This window comes from Anguilla anguilla, chromosome 10, assembly GCF_013347855.1.
Source record: "Anguilla anguilla isolate fAngAng1 chromosome 10, fAngAng1.pri, whole genome shotgun sequence".
NCBI lineage: Eukaryota > Metazoa > Chordata > Actinopteri > Anguilliformes > Anguillidae > Anguilla > Anguilla anguilla.
In genome coordinates this window covers 37,850,483-37,871,522 of record NC_049210.1, presented here as the reverse complement: position 1 = coordinate 37,871,522, position 21,040 = coordinate 37,850,483, and the positions used below count along the sequence as shown (strand labels likewise).

General features: G+C 42.9%; 1 protein-coding gene across 1 annotated transcript; it reads right to left on the bottom strand.

Annotated features, from left to right (window-relative positions):
- On the bottom strand, window positions 1-20,306 carry cspg4b (chondroitin sulfate proteoglycan 4b). The gene is made up of 10 exons (XM_035436140.1): window positions 20,146-20,306; window positions 16,600-16,763; window positions 12,780-16,331; window positions 11,600-12,073; window positions 11,096-11,272; window positions 8,462-8,660; window positions 7,739-7,870; window positions 4,586-4,755; window positions 3,950-4,130; window positions 1-3,387 (listed from the first exon to the last, which is right to left on the bottom strand). Exons 1-10 carry the CDS (start codon window positions 20,225-20,227, stop codon window positions 1,370-1,372), a joined length of 7,149 nt encoding a protein of 2,382 aa, XP_035292031.1. The 5' UTR covers window positions 20,228-20,306; the 3' UTR covers window positions 1-1,369.
- Window positions 20,307-21,040: the final 734 nt, after the last annotated feature.

The following is a 21,040-nucleotide window of genomic DNA, read 5'->3' as shown; positions in this document are numbered from 1 at the left end:
ACTCAGGAAGATGACGTACAGTAACTTTAGGCAAGTGTAACTCCCAGTCATGCTGACACTGGCATGAATATAATATTTAATGTAAGGACTTATGCTAGAATGCAGGCAGACACACTGAGGATTACATGGGTTTTGAAGAGGGTTCTGAGTCCCTGTCTGATCACTTTTACAAACACAACAGACAGGGATCTTCAAATATTGACACATATATTTCAGTATGATACTTCTACAAGAAAAACCATCTACAAGAATACTGACTCATGACCAAAAAGCACTACTTTCCTATTTCTAAAGGGGGGCAAATATTTTGGATGCTATTCAGTAATCAGTGCATTAAAATACACAAATATACCTCATACATTTAATTGCGGCATATGTCCCATTTGTGCAACAGAGAAATAAGATCTTTCAGGAAAGCACAGCTATGAATTGTGTTATATTGTATACCTGTGCGAGTCTTTTACAAAAGTTTTATATGGGAAAATTCTGTTGCGTGAACGATTCTTTCAAATTATGAAAGCATCAAACCAGAGCAGACTGGTATATTTCATAATTCAAATAGAGTTTCATGAGAAAAATGAAAATGAATTAGAAAATTCATTTTTAGTTATATTCTCTTTCCTGAGTTTATAGTATGAACAAATACAAAAACTGTAGGTATAAAGAAGGCCCAATGTATACCCAATCTTAGTTTTCTCATTTACATTTTTGTCTCTAAAACTACTACCATTATAAATGCTAGTAAATATAAAATACATCAAATTAAATAATTCTAGGACCCACTAGATTTAATAAGCATCATTAATGCTTAATGCTCGGTTTTAGTGCTCAGTAAAATTAGGAGGATGTTATAAAAATATTTTGTTCAATGTCCAGTAATAATGACATACATATTCTATTATCTCACAACAATATTATAAATAGTTGGCATTATTAGACTTTTTAAAATGCCACAATTGAAGCTGAGCAAGCAAATGTTTCAAAAAACAAAATGAAGCAAAACAACACTCCAGTGGCCAGATAAGGTAAAGAGCCTAGGTTGAGCCAATGACAGCCAGCACAGCTTGTGTTGTAGGGTGGAACTGGCAGCCAATCAGAACCAGCACTGCTTGTGTTGTAGGGTGGAGCTGGCAGCCAATCACAGCTAGCACTACTTGTGTTGTAGGGTGAAGCCAGTGGCCAATCAGAGTTGGTACGGCTTGTGTTGTAGAGTGGAGCTGGGGGCCAATCAGAGCCAGTACCACGTGTGTCGTAGGGCAAAGCTGGGTTGAGCCAATGAGAGCCAGTACTGCTTGTGTTGCAGGGTGGAGCTAGATTGAGCCAATCAGAGCCAGAACGGCTTGTGTTATAGGGTGGAGCTTGCAGCCAATCAGAGCCAGTACTGCTTGAGTTGCCGGGCAGAGCTGGCGGCCAGGCAGAGCTGGGCAGATTCATGGTCCAAGCCACAGAGCAGCAGGGAGGGGTCCTTCAGATCGGCAATGGGATCCAGAGTGACCCCACCTGGTCGGCCTAGAATGGGGCTGTCGGGGGAGCTGAGGGTCAGCGTAGGGCAGATGACGGAGGGGGGACCCACACTTGTCTCCGGCTGGCCTGGGTCAGAGCCGCCAGGGCTCACATTGTTGGAGTGGTTTTGGCTAATGGCCGTCTGCTTCTTACTGTGGTAGCAGGAGACAAGGGTGAGCACCACCAGGGTGATCGTGAGGAGCAGGAAGGCCAGCACTGGCAGAACAATGATGAGGGTGTTGGAGGACTGTCTGGGAAAAGACTCTGCCCTTAGGGTGGTGTTGCTCTGGGTGACGTTCCGCATGCTCCAGGTGGCTCTCGGGATGTTGCGTAATAAGGCTACACTCCGATTATGACTGCCCCAGCGGTTTCGCTCATTCAGCCCATTAAATCTCTTAGGGGGTCTCCGTGGGTCTGATGTGTTGTGCAAGAGGCCCCCTTTGGTGTAATTGAGAACAGGGGACCTAAGAATCTGGACGGGGACGACCGTGGCCGCGGTTTTTGCTCTTGCAGAGTCATTTGGCACAACGGTGAACAGAAGCTCACCCCTAGCAGGTTGAACATTATCTGCTTTCAGGATGAATGGAATGGAGCCATTCAGTTCCTGGACCCCGGCTAAGTTTGTGGTCACTGTGATGGTGAGCCTTCCTTGCTCCACGTCCTTGAAAGAGAAAGACGTGATGGACCGAGACGCCCCATTCTTGGCGATCAAAGCGTGGACCACTTTGCTGCGCTTGGGAGGTGGGAGAATTTCAAATTGAGGATCGCTGCCACTTAACACTGCTAAAACAGTGGCATCGAGAAAGTCCTTCCCCAACTTCACAGCAATGCCATTTGGGATCCTCAGTCCTGCTCCTAGTCGGATTAGAGGTTTCACTTTGATGTTGACTGACTGCTCAGTCATGTTTTGCCCGGACATAAAGGCAGTGAACTCAAAGCTATCGTGGGGTGATGAGAGATCCACCATGTGATAGGACAACTTTCCCAACCACAGATCTTCTTGATCAAACAGGGTAGCTACTTTGTTGTCCATGAGAAGCTTGCCATAGCGTGGAGGCCTTGTCACCTGATAATGGATGTTTGCATCTTTCTCATTGGTCACTGCAGCCAGGAGCTCCCGGGTCAGAATCACAGAGGACTGCCCCTGCTCCAGTATCAACCCACGGTTGCTCACAGGAGAGCCACCCTCAGCCACCTGCAGACGCAGCAGAGTGTAGACTGGTCGGTGTTTGCCATCTGATACACTCAAGGAGGCCAGCCCAGAGAAAGGACTTCCATCTTGGACAAAGTACACCTTCCCACTGTTGATGCTGGCCTGGGTGAAGGCGAGTATGGGCTCGTCCAAGCGTCCCTCCAGGGCCAGGAACCCATTGCTGGGTTCCTGGACCACAGTGTATTTGATATCCTCTGGAGGGTTGTCCAGGTCCACCACGTTCAGGTTGTCTGGCCCCAAAGCTACCACATCTCCTCGAGGCACCCACAGACTAGGGGCCACAGTTTTGAGCAGCGGCGGCTGGTCGTTCACAGGTGTCACGGTGATGTAGAAGGAGGCCTCCACTTCCTCGCTGCCTTCCCGCCACCATTGCTCCAGTCCACCTTTCCGTTCCAGCCACACGCTGAAGGCAAAAGTGTCTTGTGCCACCTCAGAGTCGTCATGCAAGTAAGCGATCCCTTCCTCATTCAGGATAGACTGGGAGAAAGTTGGATTCTGATTTGTCAAGTTTTCCCAGCCCACCATAATGACACCATGTTTGGGCAGAGATGTGACCCGATACCAGATTTCATAGGCATGCTGCCATGCTTCAGGTAGTCTGTCCAGGAGGTTTGAAGCATCCAGCTTTGACTTGTCAATGACAACTCTTCCACCTTCAGTCACAACAGCACCTAATCAGCACAAAAGTAAGGGTTTTTTCCAGTCCTGTTTTGTTAGGATTCACAACTGAGAAGTTCTCATTATCTCTAAGCTCACCAAATTACCATTACATGACAGTAAATATTGAAGGAATTTACTATCTTAGGCCGACAGTTGAAACAGATAAAACTGAGTCTTGTTTGTTCACTCAAAGAGTCTGTTCACTTCGTTTGTTCACTCAAAGAGATCCGGAGAATACTGAGCTGACTATGTTAATGATTGATTAGTAAATTAGGTGTATCTCGTAGGAGTAAATGCTTATCTGTTAATTAAAAATTATTTCCGTTGAAGGAAACATAGTCCTAGAGTGTAGGGCTGAAGGTGCAGCCACCCCCCCCCCCCCCCCTCCAAAAAAAATATCTGATGACTATTTCAATGATTAGCTAGAGGAAACACAAATTATTGTGTTTAGTACATTTACTAATCCATTACAGCATTGCGTTGCTCACACTCATGGACACAGACATGCTTTGGAAAGCCTTTTTCTGCCTGCCATTGTTACGCATTGCATTGAGTTGTTGCGATGAGTCTCACCGGTGTTGAGGTGGAGGAGGCCTTTTCCTTCAGGGCCAGCACTGGGGCTGATGTGGATGTGGAATACCAGAGCTTCGAGGGAGGCGGGTGGTGAAGAAACGGTGAAAGTGAAGGCATCTGAAGCGGACCCTTCCACGTGCCTTTGGCGTTTGTGTTTATACGCGACCGTGCCCTCGTTCACCTGAAACACACCACACGTCGCTGCCACATGGGATCGGTTTCAAGCCAAAATTCCCATGCAGTACTACCTGCGTCTCCTTACTGGAAGCAGTAGTCCAACCCTATTGTGGACCCCTTTAAGCATAACCTCTTTAATATCATCTGTAACAAACTCACCTTGCTATACTGTTGTGATTTAGCCACCACACTCCTAGTCAGGATATTTAACCCTTTCAAGAGTAGGTTTATTGGAATGAAAGTCAGTGTTAGAACTCCATTGCTTTCAATTACCAATGGTGATTATTTAGAACATCCTAATAACATATTTGTGATCTTACCCTCATGATCACTTTTCATCCAAAGAAAACCTTGTCTCGAGATGGTGTTTCAGAAAAAAGTAATACCCATAATTCTGTGCCTTGATGCCACCTGGTGAGGAGCAACATTAACACAACCAAACGCAGATTTGCCGCTCACCATTTTTTGAGTGAAGGAGGATATTTCTGCAGTGCTGTCGGAGCCCACATTCACAAGCTCTCCTAGCTTTGGTGGACTGGTCACATTGAAGAGAATAGTGCGGTTCTCTTTGGTGTCATTGTCATTGGTTACCGCCAGTAGGTCCTCCCTGTGTATGGGCGTTGTGGAGCCTTAGGTGACACAAACACAGAAGAGCGCGCAATAAGTTTTTCATTACCATAAAATCAAACCAATGAAAAATAGACCCTTCCTATGAATGCAGCTGCCTAACTTAACTATTATTGCATATTAAAAAAGTGGTCTGGCAGCCTTTCATCGCTTCAACTCAAACTATGTGGCTTAAAAACACATAGGAGAACTTCGTAGTGGGAACTTGTGAAGCAAACCAGTTGCATTCCAGCTGTTTTATACTGAAATAAAAATGAATTCCAAAAATAATATTATGCTTTTTTACTCTGACTGTACACCCCCATTCTGTAGAACATAGTTAGACTGCAAAAACAAATATTTTGTTCATGAATGAAGGAAATCAAATGTGTGACTGTTCACTGAGAATCAGAATATAGCAGCGAAACACTTGGCAATGTCCAGGACATAACTACACAGTATTTCATGGTAGAAATGGACCTTGTATCCCAGTTGGTTTGCATGTTCAAGTGTGTGGGCTCGGAGTCTTTAATTAAGCAATGAATGTGCCGGAAATGATTTATGGCTTCTTCCCCTGTGAATGAGTCTTTCCACCTCTATGCTAAAGCTGATCTATCATTTATGAGCACACATGAAAAATTCACTCATTGGTCCATCTCAGATTATTTTCTTAGTGCTTCTGTAATGTTCAGTGGGAGTTTATATCCAAAGATGAACATCTTTCAAGCCTACTTCAACAGACAGCAGATACTGAAATTCTATGTTCATTTCTTCACTGTCCAACTGAAGTATGGCAGTAAAAACTGAATTAATAAGAAACTGAATCATAGAGTCCATCAATTTCACCTCCTCTAAACTACTGGTTCTTAAACTTTTTATTATGGAGACCCAAATTAGAAATACTTTATACTATCAGGACCCAAATTATAAATGTAGTACCTTTCAGGGACCCGTCAAATACACATACTAGCATAGCCCATTGGACTACAGACTCATTCTGGGACCCACCTCATGCACTCCCACAACCCATTTGGGTTCTGACCCATAGTTCAAGAAACACTGCTCTAAACCCATGGGAAAAAATACAAAAAAAACCAAGCTCAAGGCACTAAAAAAAGATTAGAGAACAGTCCCACATACACTTTAAGGAAACAATATCCCTCCTGCCAGTGTGTCATATAGTTCACGAGGCACCAGGCTTTCAGCAAACATGCAACCTTTTACTAATAACCTTGAAGTGAAATAAACAGATTAAAATAAAACTCACAACTCACTGAACTCAAATAGAAACCACAGCAACGGTGTGGTTTGTACAACTCAGTGATAAAGATCAGTGATAACTGAAATGTGATAAATTCAAGACTTTAATGTATTTTCAACATCGCTTGCACTATAGAGACATGTTTTTATTGTTTGTGTCTATGAAGCATGTTGACTAGTTGCAGCGGTGGAAATTTTGAAGAGCTTGGGCCAGGACTTCAAGATAGTTGTGTTGATCTACCTAAACCTGGGGAATGCCCCGCTACCATATGAGGGTTAGTACCGGCCTGCTGGAGAGCGCAAGGTCTGGCAAACCCGTCTGCGGCTGAGAAAAAGGAAGGAACAAGGGCTAGTGATCCCTGTCTGAACCCGGCCTGCGAAAACTGCTGCTAGTGGAGAAAACTTTCACAGAGCCATCAAAGGCCATCAGACAGGCTTCACGCCAGACTGCGCACCAAAAAGCCTCTGCCCTGAGTACATGAGTACAAACCCTGGCCTTCTGGGAAACCTCCCCCTCCCACCTTCAAACAGAGCAGGACTAGTCCACACTATTCTTAGACTAAATAAATTATGACTCAGTCATGAGCTGTTCTAAAAAAAATAACTACAGCTATTATTGACTCCATAGTCTAACACTGTTTGAATGTACTGCTTACAGCTTCACATTGTAACTCTGAAGCCACTTGATATATTATGTTGCCTTCAGGACTACGTTGATTACGACAATAATTAAACCATGCTACTCGGCTGATTGGATTAGGGTCGGCTCGACTGAAAGCCACTCGCAGGTACTGTTCTGGAGCTCAGCTGGACCTCTTGGAATTGCCATAGGCTGACACGCAGTAAAATATCATGCATGTCCTGTAAATTTACCCACTGTACAAACTCCTGGTGTTCGCCTCAAGCTGCGATTGGTGGAATGCCGGACAAGGGGCGGGGACAGCGGTGAAGTAGCCTCCCAAGGCACTGCATTCACAGTTTGCACTATAAATACATGGCTGCACTTCTCATTAACTTGGGAACAGAAAGTACTACACAGGGCTTACAAAAAAGGGGTTTTAGGCCCGGGTGTGATCACAGTTAAAAGGCTAAATTAAGAGAGAGGACTGCAAACTCCTGGTACAGACTGTGCCACTAACTGCCTGCCTACTAAGGACAGAATATCAGAGCAAACCACCAACTTACTATTTGTATTATTTTTACATTCTCATACAGTGCTTGTGCCTTAGAAAGTGTATAAAAAGTATAGAAAGTATATATTGTAAAGTATATATTGAATCTGCTGTTAATACAGGTACAACAGTGACTGGACCTGATTTACTAAGACCCTTAGCACATACAAAAGTTTAGCACAAGCAAAAAAAGCAAAAAAAAAAAAAACCCAATGATTGGTCCTGGAACTTGTTTTGTACCAGTCCTTGGTTGTGTTATCAGTTTTCTGTGTGCTAAAAGATTTTTGACTTGCTAAATTCCTTCATGAACTAGGCCCACTAGTTTAAAAAATCCCTGAAAATACCTGTATATCATATTTTACAGTAAATTATATTTCCTCAGTTTAACTAATACATTCCTAATATTCCTATCACTAAACTCTCCCCTATAGAGGTGCTTTTTCATGAGGAAATAAACTACAGTATATTTTGCCAAAATGGTTCAAGGGGAATTGGCATTCAACAAATTTGAGCAATGCACACAGAATTCTGACTGGGTGACCTTTGGTGACAGGCCGACCCATGAGGACAGTACCTGGGATCACCCGGAGGGGCCGGTTCCTCTCCAACCTGACGACCAAAGGTGTGGCCACGACACTGAAGGTCTGCGGGGGGGCAAAGTTCACCCCGTCATTCACCTGAAAGTTAAACCCCCCTGCCGTGACACCTGAGAAACAATAAAGATCATAGATGAAGTTTTTACCCTAGAACGACATGTCCTCATTATTGTGATTGCCATAGAGCACAGCAGACTCACTACACACTGAAAGGGATTTATGAGATTCATTCACAATGTAAATATAATTGTGTTTGTATATGAATTTATATTAAATTCTACGTGAAATTATAAAGCAGTCCATATGGCAGGAAATGGATACTCCAATGACCCAGAAAAAACAAAACAAAAATAGAAATATCTAAAAAAAAAAAAAAAAAACTTGACAGCAATGTTACTCAGCCAGTCTATATTTTACATTTTACTGACATCACATACTTCTGCACACCACTTCTGTCTGAAGAAAACAAAAGCTATCACAATATCTAATATGTGGAATGTCTTGAAACCGTTTCTTTCTCTCTTCTTCACTTAAGCTCAAGTATTCAGGAATGTTCTATGAAAAAATTAAAAGTGCAATAAAACACCCACAGCTTATGATCATGGGTGACTTCAGCATTGCAAAAACAGCATTTGATCGAACAGCCCACTGAAAATCGCTTCGGATCTATTGACTTGGAAAGTTAAAATAAGTTCACAAACCGTTGTGAACGAAGAGCAGCTGGCTCTGGTCAATGAGAGCCTGGGTAAAGTTGAAGATTTGCCTGGCGGGGGCGCTCTTGAGGGCCAGGTGGCCATTGGTGGGTGGGGTGATGGTGTAATACAGACCCTCAGGGGGCGTGTCTTTGTCCCAGGCGCAGAGATCACGGGGGCCAATCTCCCTGACAGAGCCCTCCCACACCTGGGTGACATCACACAGGCGTCATCTCCCAAACACAACATGGAGCCACATCTTTCCATTTCACCCAAGAAGACAGCAGCGGTTCATTTTGGCATTTTAGTAGATGCTCTTATTCAGAATGATATTTTATATTTTCTTGACCTTTTGATTTATCTGCTTCACCTGTTTGATTGCGGCACCTCATGCTACCTGAAATCTATTCAAATTTAGTTTGTACATTTCAGTGGGACTAGTGTGGACTTCATGAGGAACACTGACGACCATGGTCATTGGCTGTTCAACACACGGAGCACAGCCTAGGTGCTGTTCCACATCTTCATCCTCCACCCACTCTCTTATGCACCCCGCTCTCATTTTGCTGGTGATGAGTCATTGCACTTGCAGCACAAGGCTTTGTTTTCCCTGAGGGAGAGGTGGAGGGGGGGGTTTTTACAGACATTCCACACAGAGGCAATGCACACTCTCTACGCGCACAGGCAATGCACAAGCACAATGCAGCCTTAAGGCCCTCTTCAGAAAAGTTGTGCAGACGTGTGAGTGAAACTGCGGTTAACCAGGCAAGAAAACCCAAAACGACATCCTGCCTGCACCCTCTTCGGGGTCGGGGGAGGAGGGAGGCAGGGTTGAGTCATTTCGGGGGGTGGTGTAGTTATTGGGGCCCACGTGAGTCATTGTCAATTAACACCTAGAACAAGTTCATTAAATTTACCCCCTCCCAGCCCCCCAGACACCTCAAGAGCAGACTCCACGAGCTTCACAGGGTGTCACAGGAAGATGCCAGCGTGCAGTCTAAGAGACGTCTGAGTCATTATGTGGAGGCTCAAATCTACTTCTCTGCCACATTAAGATTTCCTTCCTCAATAAAGCATAATGCGCCAGCACTTAAAACAGTATCAGTACAGTATCAGATGCTTTCATGCATGATGGCAATCGAAAAACTGCCTGAATTTCAGTTTCAAGTGCATGTCTTTTTGAGGGCTTTTTACAACCCCTGAGAAAGATTAAAAACTTTTTTTTTTTTCAGGAAACTATAACATCCTGTTTGACCACAGACTCATTGTATGTAGATGATTCAATATTTTGGTATGTCAGTATGGGTCTGAAAATATTTAACGTCCGGCTGCAGTTGACACAAGCGAAATAATGAGCACAAGTTCTTCCATTCTCTTTTTTCAGTTCACTGCAAGGTCCATTCTTCCTGGACGGTTTTAAAATTCTTTGAGATTTCATTTCACAATTTATTGAAAAACACAGACTGTTTCAATTTCTGCAATTGTAAGTACAGTGTGCCACCTAGTGAAATAACAAGGTATTTATTTTGGGTGAGTGAGAGAACAGGAGTTATAATTTACCATCCAATTGTAAAATATCTCGCAAAATTCAAATATGACATGCACATATGTTGAAATGTACAAATGTTATAAGCATTTTGGCTAGGCATTTATTCCAAGGAAATGACTAACTATGAAACACTAAAAAATATGACCTCTGAATTTGATAATATATTTGTAATGAGCATTGCGCATGCAGTTTTTTGACTGAAATGTATTCCTTATTGCTGAATTAATATTCAGGACAAAACTTCTAAAATACTTGACAGGTTATAAACAATTTATAGTATAGCTGAAGGCTGTACATTTTTCTCCCTTAAACTACAGCTACAGTACCCAAGAGAGCAGGGCTTAATCTTTTTTGGAGAACTGATACATGCTGTTCCAAATGTTCCTGCACAAGAAGAATGTATAATTTTACCAGGGTTGGTCATGGAAGCAATTCAACACTTTGAAACTAGTTGTAAATAAACTTGACATAGAATGAGTAGCCTAATAGCCTGGTGGCATGATTACCCACCAAAAAATTTACATTCCTCTTATAAATCCCCAGACATGGAACTATCACAGTTCATAAATATTTTCAAAGTGGGGGCATTTCAAAAATTTGTCATAAGTGTAGTAGAGATTTTCCAAATTTTAAAAATCATTAACTAATGAGTTAATATTTGGATGCACAGAATTACAGGGTAAATTCAGTAAAATTGCACTGCTCCTCTGTGTCGATCCTCATAAGTAACTTGGCATTTCTAAATTAAGAATGACCCACATCAGATAATTAGTCAAAACTGTATTATATACTGTAGTTAAACAATATGAATGTAGATTTGTTTATTTGTATATATGGTTCTGATGGAACCATATTAAACATCGTATTAACACCCAATACAACCACAGAAAATCTAATGCAGACATATTTCTCATCCTGGAACAACATACCATATAGACTTTAACCTATCAGATCAGGTTGTCCAAAAGGCCAAACCTTACCGGACAATTCTGGAAGCTGGCTGCCTATAAAATACGCCTGACACTGCAGTTTGAAGCAACATTTCCTGCCACACCCTATTAAAGAAAGAACGGACTGAAACACAGAGAAGTCACCCGTAGGATCCTGTTGGCCGTGATGACCGGAGCATTACTCTTGCCAGCTGCCACCCAAACATGCACTGTCTGGGGCAGGCTCTCTTTTCGGAGCTCAACGTCACTGGCTATCACAGTGAAGCTGTCTTCAAGGGCGCCACTGCCCTCATGAACATAGTGTATTAACTCCTGCTCAACCTAAAGAAGTAAAAGAGGTTAGGGTCAATATCGAATACTGTACAACAGGATGACTCCACTGCAGTTACAGGTATAAATAGAAATCCTGCATACCATATGACTCTTTTGGACTCTTTTTTGACAAAAGAGAAAAGACAAATATTCTCTAGCTGATATGTTAATGCACCTGGCATGTGAGAGAGTCTGATGCCACTGCTTCCCTCCAAGACTGGAGATAATTGGCCCTGACAGTCCACAGGGTGTGATAATAAAAGATGACAATTAACTGTCATCCCATTCTTCCCTCCTAATAAAGATCTAAAAATCAGGAAACGACATTCGCAATACCTGCTTCCTGGTGAAAGTGATAATGGGGATGCCGGGGAAGTAAGAGTGCTCGATGCGTCCCTGCTGAGGGGGACTGCTGACAGTGAAGAGTAGGTTGGGAGCAGAGAAGCGCCGGTCGGGGACTTTAATTACTTCCTCACTCAGAGTCTTCGAAGCCCCCTCCTGCACAGTTACACTGGAGACCCAAAGAGGGATGTAGCGAGGAACGATATCCACAAACATGTGTATGTCGCTGACTTGTGTGACCCCATTGGTGGCGTCCAGCTCGAACGCGTCCCACGCCTGCCCAGGCTCCATCTGCACGTACCGGATGATCCCAGAATTTACGTCGGTCTGGGAGAAGGACCTCACGGCAGTTTTCTCCGTGCCCGAGTCGCCTGACCCACCTTTGGCAAACCTCCAGAGATAGCCGTGAGCTGGGGGGTTCTTCACCGTGTACACAATCTCTAATGACAAACTGTCCTCATGGGCAACCTGAAAACAGATCTCTTTTCACTATGTGATACAGGGCAGGTTACTGGGAAAAATTGGAGATGCATCAACTGCCACTCAATTTTTTAATTCTACACATGCATACTTCTTACAGAACGGTATTTGGCATGTCCAGGCATGGCTGGAAGTCATAATGTTCAGTGCACAGCCTCAATGTTACCCTCCCGCACCTCCCTGCTATGGCTGCATGGTTTCGAATGCAGCACAGGCAGCAAATTTGCCTTAAATTTGTGGAGGTAGGGATGTTAACCTAACACAAATGCAGAGATATGGGAACACATTTAATGCAATTCCAGGCTAAATTATGTTATCCCTCTAACTCTACAATTTCCCTGGAGAGGGGGAAAATTTTTTATTTGATACCTAAAGCAATGCATGTGCACCATAAAAACGTGAGTCGTTTTCAAAGTGGGGATGTGACTGAAAATCATTTTAATGGCATTGACTTTTAAAGTATTCTGCACTCTCAGTAACATGCACAGAATAGTGAACAGCATAATGTATATGTACCTTTCTTAATCCTGATATTAATCACTTTCCTAGAAACCGCTTTGGTGGGGATTTATGTGAAGTGTGGAAGCCTAGCTGTAAGCACTGTACAATACAAAATGGGGCAGTATTCTTTACTTGTGGATGTCACTACACAGAAACATAAAGCAAAAGAACTGCTGAAGAACACTGAACTAACCTCCAGAGTTGTTTTATTGATCGTCACAGACTTGCCCTCCTCCACCAGTAAAGTTTCATTACGCATGACTTTGAGAGGTCCCTGCTGGCTCCTCAAGTACACTCTCACATTAACTCCTGCATTGAGGCGAATTTCTTTAACTCTTACAGTAAAACTGAAAGAGTCCTCCAGGTTGCTGCTACCGTCATGACGATAGAACAGATGGCCCATCTTCAGGTCCTGCTGAGTGAAGGAGTCCACTATCGTATTTCCACGGTAAAGACCACCGTGCTGTGGAGGGACAACCATCTTGTAAGACATCTCCCCGTCATCTCTGACGTCCATGTTGGTGTCTACGCTGAATTTGGACGAACTGAAGACGCTCGCCTGCCCCTTTTGGACCAGCAGGTCCGTCCTGTTGTCAATGTTAAGATAGGGGTCATGCGCTCTGACATCCAGCAGTGTGGAGGAATGGTGTTTCCCATCTGAGACGAAGAGCACGAAACGCCCAGAGCTTACCCCTCTATGGACAAAAAGGACCTGCTTCTGCTTCAGGTCTTTCTGCAGGAACATATACAGCTTGCGTGAGGTGTCGTTCACCATGACCAGTTCCCCCATTGGCACAACGCGGCGGGTGTAGACCAGTTGCTCATCATTGAAGTCTGAGTCTGGGTCATGGAAACACAGGTCGTCCAGCGTCAACAGCCTCTGTCCTTCTCGGACCACATGGAACACTTTATTGACCACTCGGACAGGTTTCTCATCATTGACCGGCTGGACAGAGATATTGAATGCACCCTCCACTGCTCTGCTGCTCCAGTTCAAAATGGGCTCTGATATCTGATTGATTGAGGTGACAAATGTAAACCGATCATGCATGGTTTCACTGCCATCATGGATATATATGATCCGCTCCTCTAGAATATCCTGGTTGGTGAAGGCTATGACACTGCTTTTGCCTAATGTAGAGTTAGAGAATACTAGTTTACCATGTCTGGGACCATCCTTGATAGTGTAGTACACAGCTTTTGTTCCCAGAGTTTCTGAATAAAGAGCATCCTTAGTGACCCGTTTACTTCCCCCTTCTATTACGGACAGTCCATTATTATCTAAGAAAATGGTGTCCATGTCTACCTTAATGGCAATTCTGAAGTCATAATTCCCTGAACGTGCATGCTTAGAAAACACTTGGAAGGTGAACACATCCTGTGTGTCAATGCGTGGTTGATCTACCAGCTCATATTGAACCTTCAGATCAGTAACATTTCTTTGGCTGAATGATGAGTTTTTCTTCAGGATCATGTTGTTGAGTAGAAGGTTTCCTTTCTTTGGTGATGTCTTCAGCCTAAAGTGAATCTCACTCTCAGACAGCTGCACACCTTGGGTAATGACGTGAAGGTGCTGGGAGTCCAGTATGACTCTCCTCATTTTGTTGACTTCCAATATTTCCTTCCTTATTAGCTTGTACTGTATCCACCTAACTACGACTGGGAACACAAGCTCTTCAGTATCTCTTGGGCCCACCTTGACCTTACACTTGAAGTGATCTGTAATGTTGCCAGTCTGGATTTCATGAAAAGTGCTGAGATACTTGAGGCGTTCCTTCTCCAACAGTCTCTGGGAGAACGTACTGACAGGCTTCCATTCACCACTGCTGTGTAGTCTCTGGAGCTCCCCGTACTGGGGGGGCTCAATGACATCATAGCGGATTTCCACTGTCTGATTTATGGCATTTGTCTGCACTGCCAGGTGCCGTGAGCCTATCAGAGCCATAGAGCCCTGCGTGACTTCCAGGCCTGTGTTGTTGGCAATTTTGTACTCCAGTCGAATGGCCATTATCCTCAGGACCACAGTGTTGCTTTCTTTGTCTCCGTCACTGACCCTAAATGCCACCTTTGAGTTCCTGACCCCAGTGTGGACATATCTGACCTTCCCATCTTCCAAGTCAGAATGAGAGAATGCAGTTACCGCTTTGCCAGGGTTAACGTCAACCTCCAAAAACCCTGAATCAGCATCTGGGCGACCAACCACAGAAAAGACCAGGTCTGCAGAGTTGCTGTCTATGTCAGTAGCTTTTAACACATCAGGGGTCAGGAGCTTTTTGGAGTTCTCCAGCAGCACAAAGAGGTTCCCATCAGGGAGGCTCAATTCAGGAGCATCATTAGTGGGGGTGACAGTGATATTGTATCTGTATGTAATATTTTCATTCAGGTAATTGTAGACTTCCCTTTCACTGTTAGCAAAGACAGAGAACATAAAGAAGTCTAGTGGATCTTCAGAACCCCCGTGGATGTACAGAACCCTCTTTTGCTGCAAATCCAACAAGCTAAAGGTATTCTCCTCTTGATCTTGGTCTACATCTAGAATCAACCGACCATGAACTGGTTGCTCCTTGATTCTGAACTTTACCTGGCTAGCCTCTATATCCAGATAATCCAGGTTCACCTTTAAGTGCTTTAGTTCCAGGATCGCATAGCCACCCTCTGTAACCACAAGATCCATGAGAATTAGGTTCTGTACATAACGCTTCTGAAGATCTTCGATGAGGGTGGACGTGTGGACTGGTTGTGCCGGGCTGACAGAGGGAGTCAGAGCACCCTTTACAGTTCTTTGGGTCCTTGCAATATTAGTTTCTGTTTCTTTCTCAAGCTCACAGCCCGCAAAGATGTCTTTTGTCACCATAGCACTGGGAAGACCCATCCTAACAGCATTGACAGTGATGTTCTTCAAACAACCTTTGAAAGAGTCTCCTCTGGCATGTCTACTGGACCCAGAAACCAGCCCCATCTTTCTGACGTCCATGTGGATGACATCATCAACTCCACCCACATAAAGGGGGCCACTTAAGTGAAGAGGTTGGGAGGGGGAGTCAATGCTGGCTTGTACAGTCTCCGTGTCCACCTTCAGGTTAATGCTCCTGGTGGTAAAGTGGAGCCTGACAGAATGCCATTGTCCGTCATTAAGTAAAGAAAGGGAGCGTAACTGGTTCTGGGTCTGGCCTTTGCCCACAATAGCGACCAACATACCCTCATGCATCTCCAAGGCCACAAAGCCCCCTTGATAGGCTGAGCTGTACAGGATGATACCCTCCTGTGTTGAAGTGTGCACCAGGCACTCAAACCGACCCTCTGGCTGAGTGTTCCAGGGTGGGAGGGCCATGTAAGCTCTGGAGCTCAAGAAGCCCACTGGATCTTCTGTGGCTGCAGAGAACTGCGTACTGCAGCCCGGGTGAACCTCATGGACATCTCTGAAGCCAGGGCATGGCCTCAGTGACGACAGGAGGCTGTGCTCGTTGAACAGCGCCTCGTCGATGCAGCCGCGGAAGCCAGTCAGGTTGCGGAGGAGGTAGGGCTTCACCAGGCTGCCAGGTCCACCAAGGAAAAGCCCGTCCTCCACAATGAGCTCCTTCTCTGACCCTGGCATCGTCAGGCTGCTCTGAGACCGATTGTCCACAATCAGTGTGACATCATGGTGCTCATGGTGAAGTGTCACTGAATGCCAGGCCATGTCGTTCAGGGGCCCTCCTCTTTCTGAATGAAGCACCTGCTTTCCAGAGCCCAGTTCCAATGTCACCTGCAAAAAGTTGCAATGAAAGCCCTGTTAAAATGTTTCAGGGACTTTTAATGATACTTTGCTCCCCAATCTGAATAAGTTTAATTATTTATTCTAAAAACTTCCAAAGCCCAGCCATTATTGGCCAGGTCGTTATCAACACAGCAGACCAAATTAACTGAATTTTATCTTTTATTTTGAAGTTTATCCCCTGGTGCCTATCATACCAAGGCCTGATCTCAAGTAAGCCGCAAATATAAAGGACACGCGTGGGGTTTGGAGCACTGACCTGCAGAAGGCCACAGAGCAGCTCCACCAGGAGGTAGTCAGTCTGTCCTGCAGCGAGGAACAGAAGTCCGTTGGAGCTGGGGGTGCGAAACTGGATGTGCAGGGATGTGTGGGTGGAAGATGTCATTGTCTTCAGGTGCACAAAACCATCACCATAGAAGGAGGCTACGAAACAAAACAGGAATGGTTTTTAATGTTTCAATTCAGTCCTCTAATTAAATAAAAGAAGAAAAAAAAACTCTTTGTAAAATATAACTTGAGATATGGTCCTATATTTGTGTATGAAACAAAAAAAAACTCATCATAAAGTGTAACTTCAGAAATGGTTCTGTATTGCTGTATGAAAGAAAGAAAAGAAAAACTCAACAGAAAAAAAAGCATTGTATACCCAAATATGGACACAGATGAGAGATGAGGCAGATTAGATTCATAGATTAAAGTATAGTCAGTTGGTTATCAAATAAAATAAATGAATTAATAATAACTATGAATTCTGTTTTTCCCAACCCACGCATTAATCACTGTAAAGTGCAGAAGAGCAATGTGCTCACTTGGTTTTAATTGTGTGTTTAGTGTCATCTTATTATTTAGACCTATTATGTAATTCAAATTTATCTGACAGTTCAACTATTTATACATTACAAGAATGGTCATTAGATTACCTTTTGTGACTGAATGCTAAATCAGCCATTATAAGGACAAATGTATGTATGATTATAATGCCATGCAAATGTATGCGTCATATAATCGAAGACAAGCCTCAGAGCACATTGAGTTTCACTCTCCAATAACACATATGGTGAAGAAGAGTCTGAATGATATGATTATATTCATTTTTAAATTTGCCCATAAGCTGTGTAGAACAGAACAGCATCCAACTGTAAAATGTTAAAGCCACCAAGCCATTGCCCAGCACAGTTACCACTATCTTCCCGACGAGCCAGTAAATAAAAATATCTCAATTTCAAAATAGGCTGAGAAACCCTGCTGCAGTATAGAAATGCATCGGAAAAGGGTATGTACTACAAAACAAATTCCTCCATGCACTTCTGATAAAATGAGAGAACAATTGATTGTCCAACATCCGCAGCAGACACACAAATGCCCCTATTTTCGTGCTGCCCCCCCCCCCCCCCCCGGGATCTGGATGAGTGACCCTGCTTTGGTTCGTATTTACTGTGTTCATTTTCTGCTGAACACCAACCATTTTGCGGTTGTTACAAATATAATGCAGAAATACACTGAATGTACTCCGCAATAAAACAAACCACAAGGTACTGTTCAGTTCTGTGCATTGTAGTTAAATAGACTTAATTGCCCACGGCAAGTTCTGAAGCATTAACCACATACTGTTGCGATTCGCCAGTCGCAGTGCTTTATCTGAATTCAATTAATGCATGCTAATGGATTTGGTTATTTTTAAAATCATTAACTGGCAGCTTGTTCATTTGTTCCAATGTAGTGCTGTCCAGAAAATTAAAGGCAGAACTGTGATCCAGAGGGTTACACGCTCAACTGTACAAATAAATGCACTCACAGCTACTGAACCTTCTACTGCAGAAACTGCTTAATGACTTTGGAAAGCAGAAGAGTTAAAAGAAAAAAAGAAAAAATGCTGCTGATTCCAAGATGCTTCCTTTAAAATGTAACGTTTAACATAAAATAGCATGTCACTGAACAGAAAAGGTGATCATTTTCATTATCTGATTCATTTTTCTGTAAAAATACTGATGCGCAGGAAATATACTGGAAGCAAAGGGGAGTACAAGACTTCACTATGACTTAAAAATGATAAACCCCACGAGCCTATCAAAACAATTTTGAAACATACAGGTGGTGGTGGTGGGGGGTGATACTAGGATTTGATCCAAAATGGTTCCATTGTTCTTAACAAGAGCAGTAGATGTAAAACCACCTAATAGCATTAATGATCCAACACCATATATATATAAAGTCAGTATAAATGCCAGATTTTTAAAAAATGTGTGATTGGAGGTGCTCAAGGACCTAACTTACTATATTTATCCATCTTATTTCCATAAACAGAAGGGTGACCAATGTCATCAGGTATACTTAGATTCATATTTACGTATGCCAGCCTTCAGAAAAGAAAAGTATAATCAATAATTCAGTAACACCTTGACACCATTAAACCAGTTAATCCTGGATTTAATTATTAATTAGCATTTTTATAAGATTATGAAGTCCATTTATCTAGGGGCACCAAACTCTTTTTATAACAGACACCAGCATTAACCTTTAATCACTGCAATTAAAAGCATCTTACATGCAGTTTCTTGTGAATTTCAGAAGCTTTACTTTTAAGCACAATTAGACAGCCACCAATTTCCTGAATGCTAAGTCAAACATGCATTTGCAACATGGAGCATGCAGCATTCTGCTGATCCCTAAAAATTGTGAGAGAACGGTGTTGTGCTCTGTTCATCCATCGAGTCATGTCAGGATTATCAAGGCAAATAAGTGCTGGTTGAAGACACTAGTGACAGACTCTGAAAAAATTCAACCTTGTCCATAGGCTCCGAGATATGATATCCATCTAGCCGGTCTCCACAGATTTAGTTAGGGAAAGGGTTAGGGATGTCACACCCATGGACACAACTTCATGCACATGATAGCCTTTTTTGGATGTCCTCCTTTCTGCAGCCAGAATGCTACCATCAGCGGCACGATTAATGTCCCATATAATACACCTACAAATTACACTCACATTGCTGTATGCAAGACAATTGCTCGCTGGGCAAATCCATCACTGCTCAAACATATGATGTATGTGCGAGCAAAGCACAGTTGACATATAAATGATTTCGGTCCTTAGCAGGCATCAATTTGTAAGTCTTTCTCTGCCATTTTTCAGGAATAATATTGTTTTAAAAAACGGACTGAATTTTATAGTTGTGTGATTAAAATAATGCATATCGTGTACTTTTCTGCTTTCAATCACAGTAGAAATAATTAAAAATAAAATAAAACGAATTAAAAGCTTGATCAAAGACGGGAAGTTACCACAAATGTTAATAGGTTGCCGTGCGTCTGGATAATTGCGGGAAATTCAAGAGGCATTCGGAAAAATAGTCACAAAATGTTTGCCCTGAGTAGATGCAATTGCATCTGGATGTGCAATGTGATTTAAAATAGGTTAGATACTTAGCATGTGATTTTAATGGTTTTTACGTGTTATTCTGCAATGTTACGGAAATTAGAAATAACTAAAAACATACATATAATATGGTTCATATAAAGGCTACAGAAAGCCAAATTCAGCTAGATTTTCTGCAGTAAAATGTGCAGTGTTAAATCCCTAATTGGATTCTGTTAAATTAACGCTGGAAATTTTACTGTGTATCATTCGTCTCTTTGATCGTATGATCAGATGCGACAAATATTATAAACCGAACTAATTCATCTGTGACAAAAAAGAGGAACAATGCTTCCAAATTTTTAAAAATATATTTATATATAATGTTCGTTGGGACAGGTGATATTCCGCGCATCGTGCAATCGTTTTTGTTATATATATATATCTTACCTCCGAGTGTCAATCTGCTCAGGAGCAGCAGTGCCAGCCCGTTCCAAAATATCCATCGGATTCTTTTTAAGTACATCTCCATGTTTCCGTAACAGTGCAAGTATTTTTGCTTTTTGATAAAGTATTCACGATGCAATCAAATATATAAATACCATGGTTACCCTTTGGATGTGCAGTGTCTCCGCGCTCGATGACACTGTTCGCAAGTTTCCCAAACGCGCGACATCCTCAGAGACAAAACTCCGCCTTTGTGCACCCCTCCTCTCGTTACTGAATAAATAAATAAATAAATAAATAAATCGTATACCAGCCAGACTAAGAATAATACCTATAATGACTTCAAAGAAATGTATTTTTATCCGGTAATCATGACGGCTACATCAATCCCATACTCTTTCCCATGTGCCACATGACATACATACGGAATACATGATGTTGTAGAAAATTACAGCATTCTTTGCCACTGTAGTTATCTCTTATCATAAGATGTATGCCGGACTCTACATTAGAATGTCCAACCATGTGGGGGAAAAAAAAAACAAAAAAGAAAACACGGGAAACAGGTTCAGTTTTCTGTGCGTAAACTTTACTCAGTGACAACAATTACTGTACAGGGCGTGTGTTGCGCAATGGGCATTTTCCTGCATCGCATAGGGGCTTACTACCATGGAAACACACCTGAAACCTGTTTCGCAGCTGTCAGCCCCTAGGTGAAGCTAGTTTTCGCCTCACTTCTCAATAATCGATGGGGAACGCAGTCCCAACCATCGGTCACAACAAAGTACAAAGTGTCACCAAAAAAGCGTTCTAATTGGTCACCGAATAGCCATTGGTCGTTAGACCCCGGTGTCGAGCTGCGACGTTTTACCAATTATTTCATCAATACAAATAGGGT

Excerpts from the sequence above, each read along its gene's own strand:
- cspg4b (XM_035436140.1), bottom strand. The coding sequence starts at position 20,227 with ATGGAGATGTACTTAAAAAGAATCCGATGGATATTTTGGAACGGGCTG. Across the intron at positions 12,074-12,779 it reads TCAATAAAACAACTCTGGAG|GTTGCCCATGAGGACAGTTT; the intron begins GTTAGTTCAGTG and ends ATCTGTTTTCAG. Across the intron at positions 7,871-8,461 it reads GCTGCTCTTCGTTCACAACG|GTGTCACGGCAGGGGGGTTT; the intron begins GTTTGTGAACTT and ends ATTGTTTCTCAG.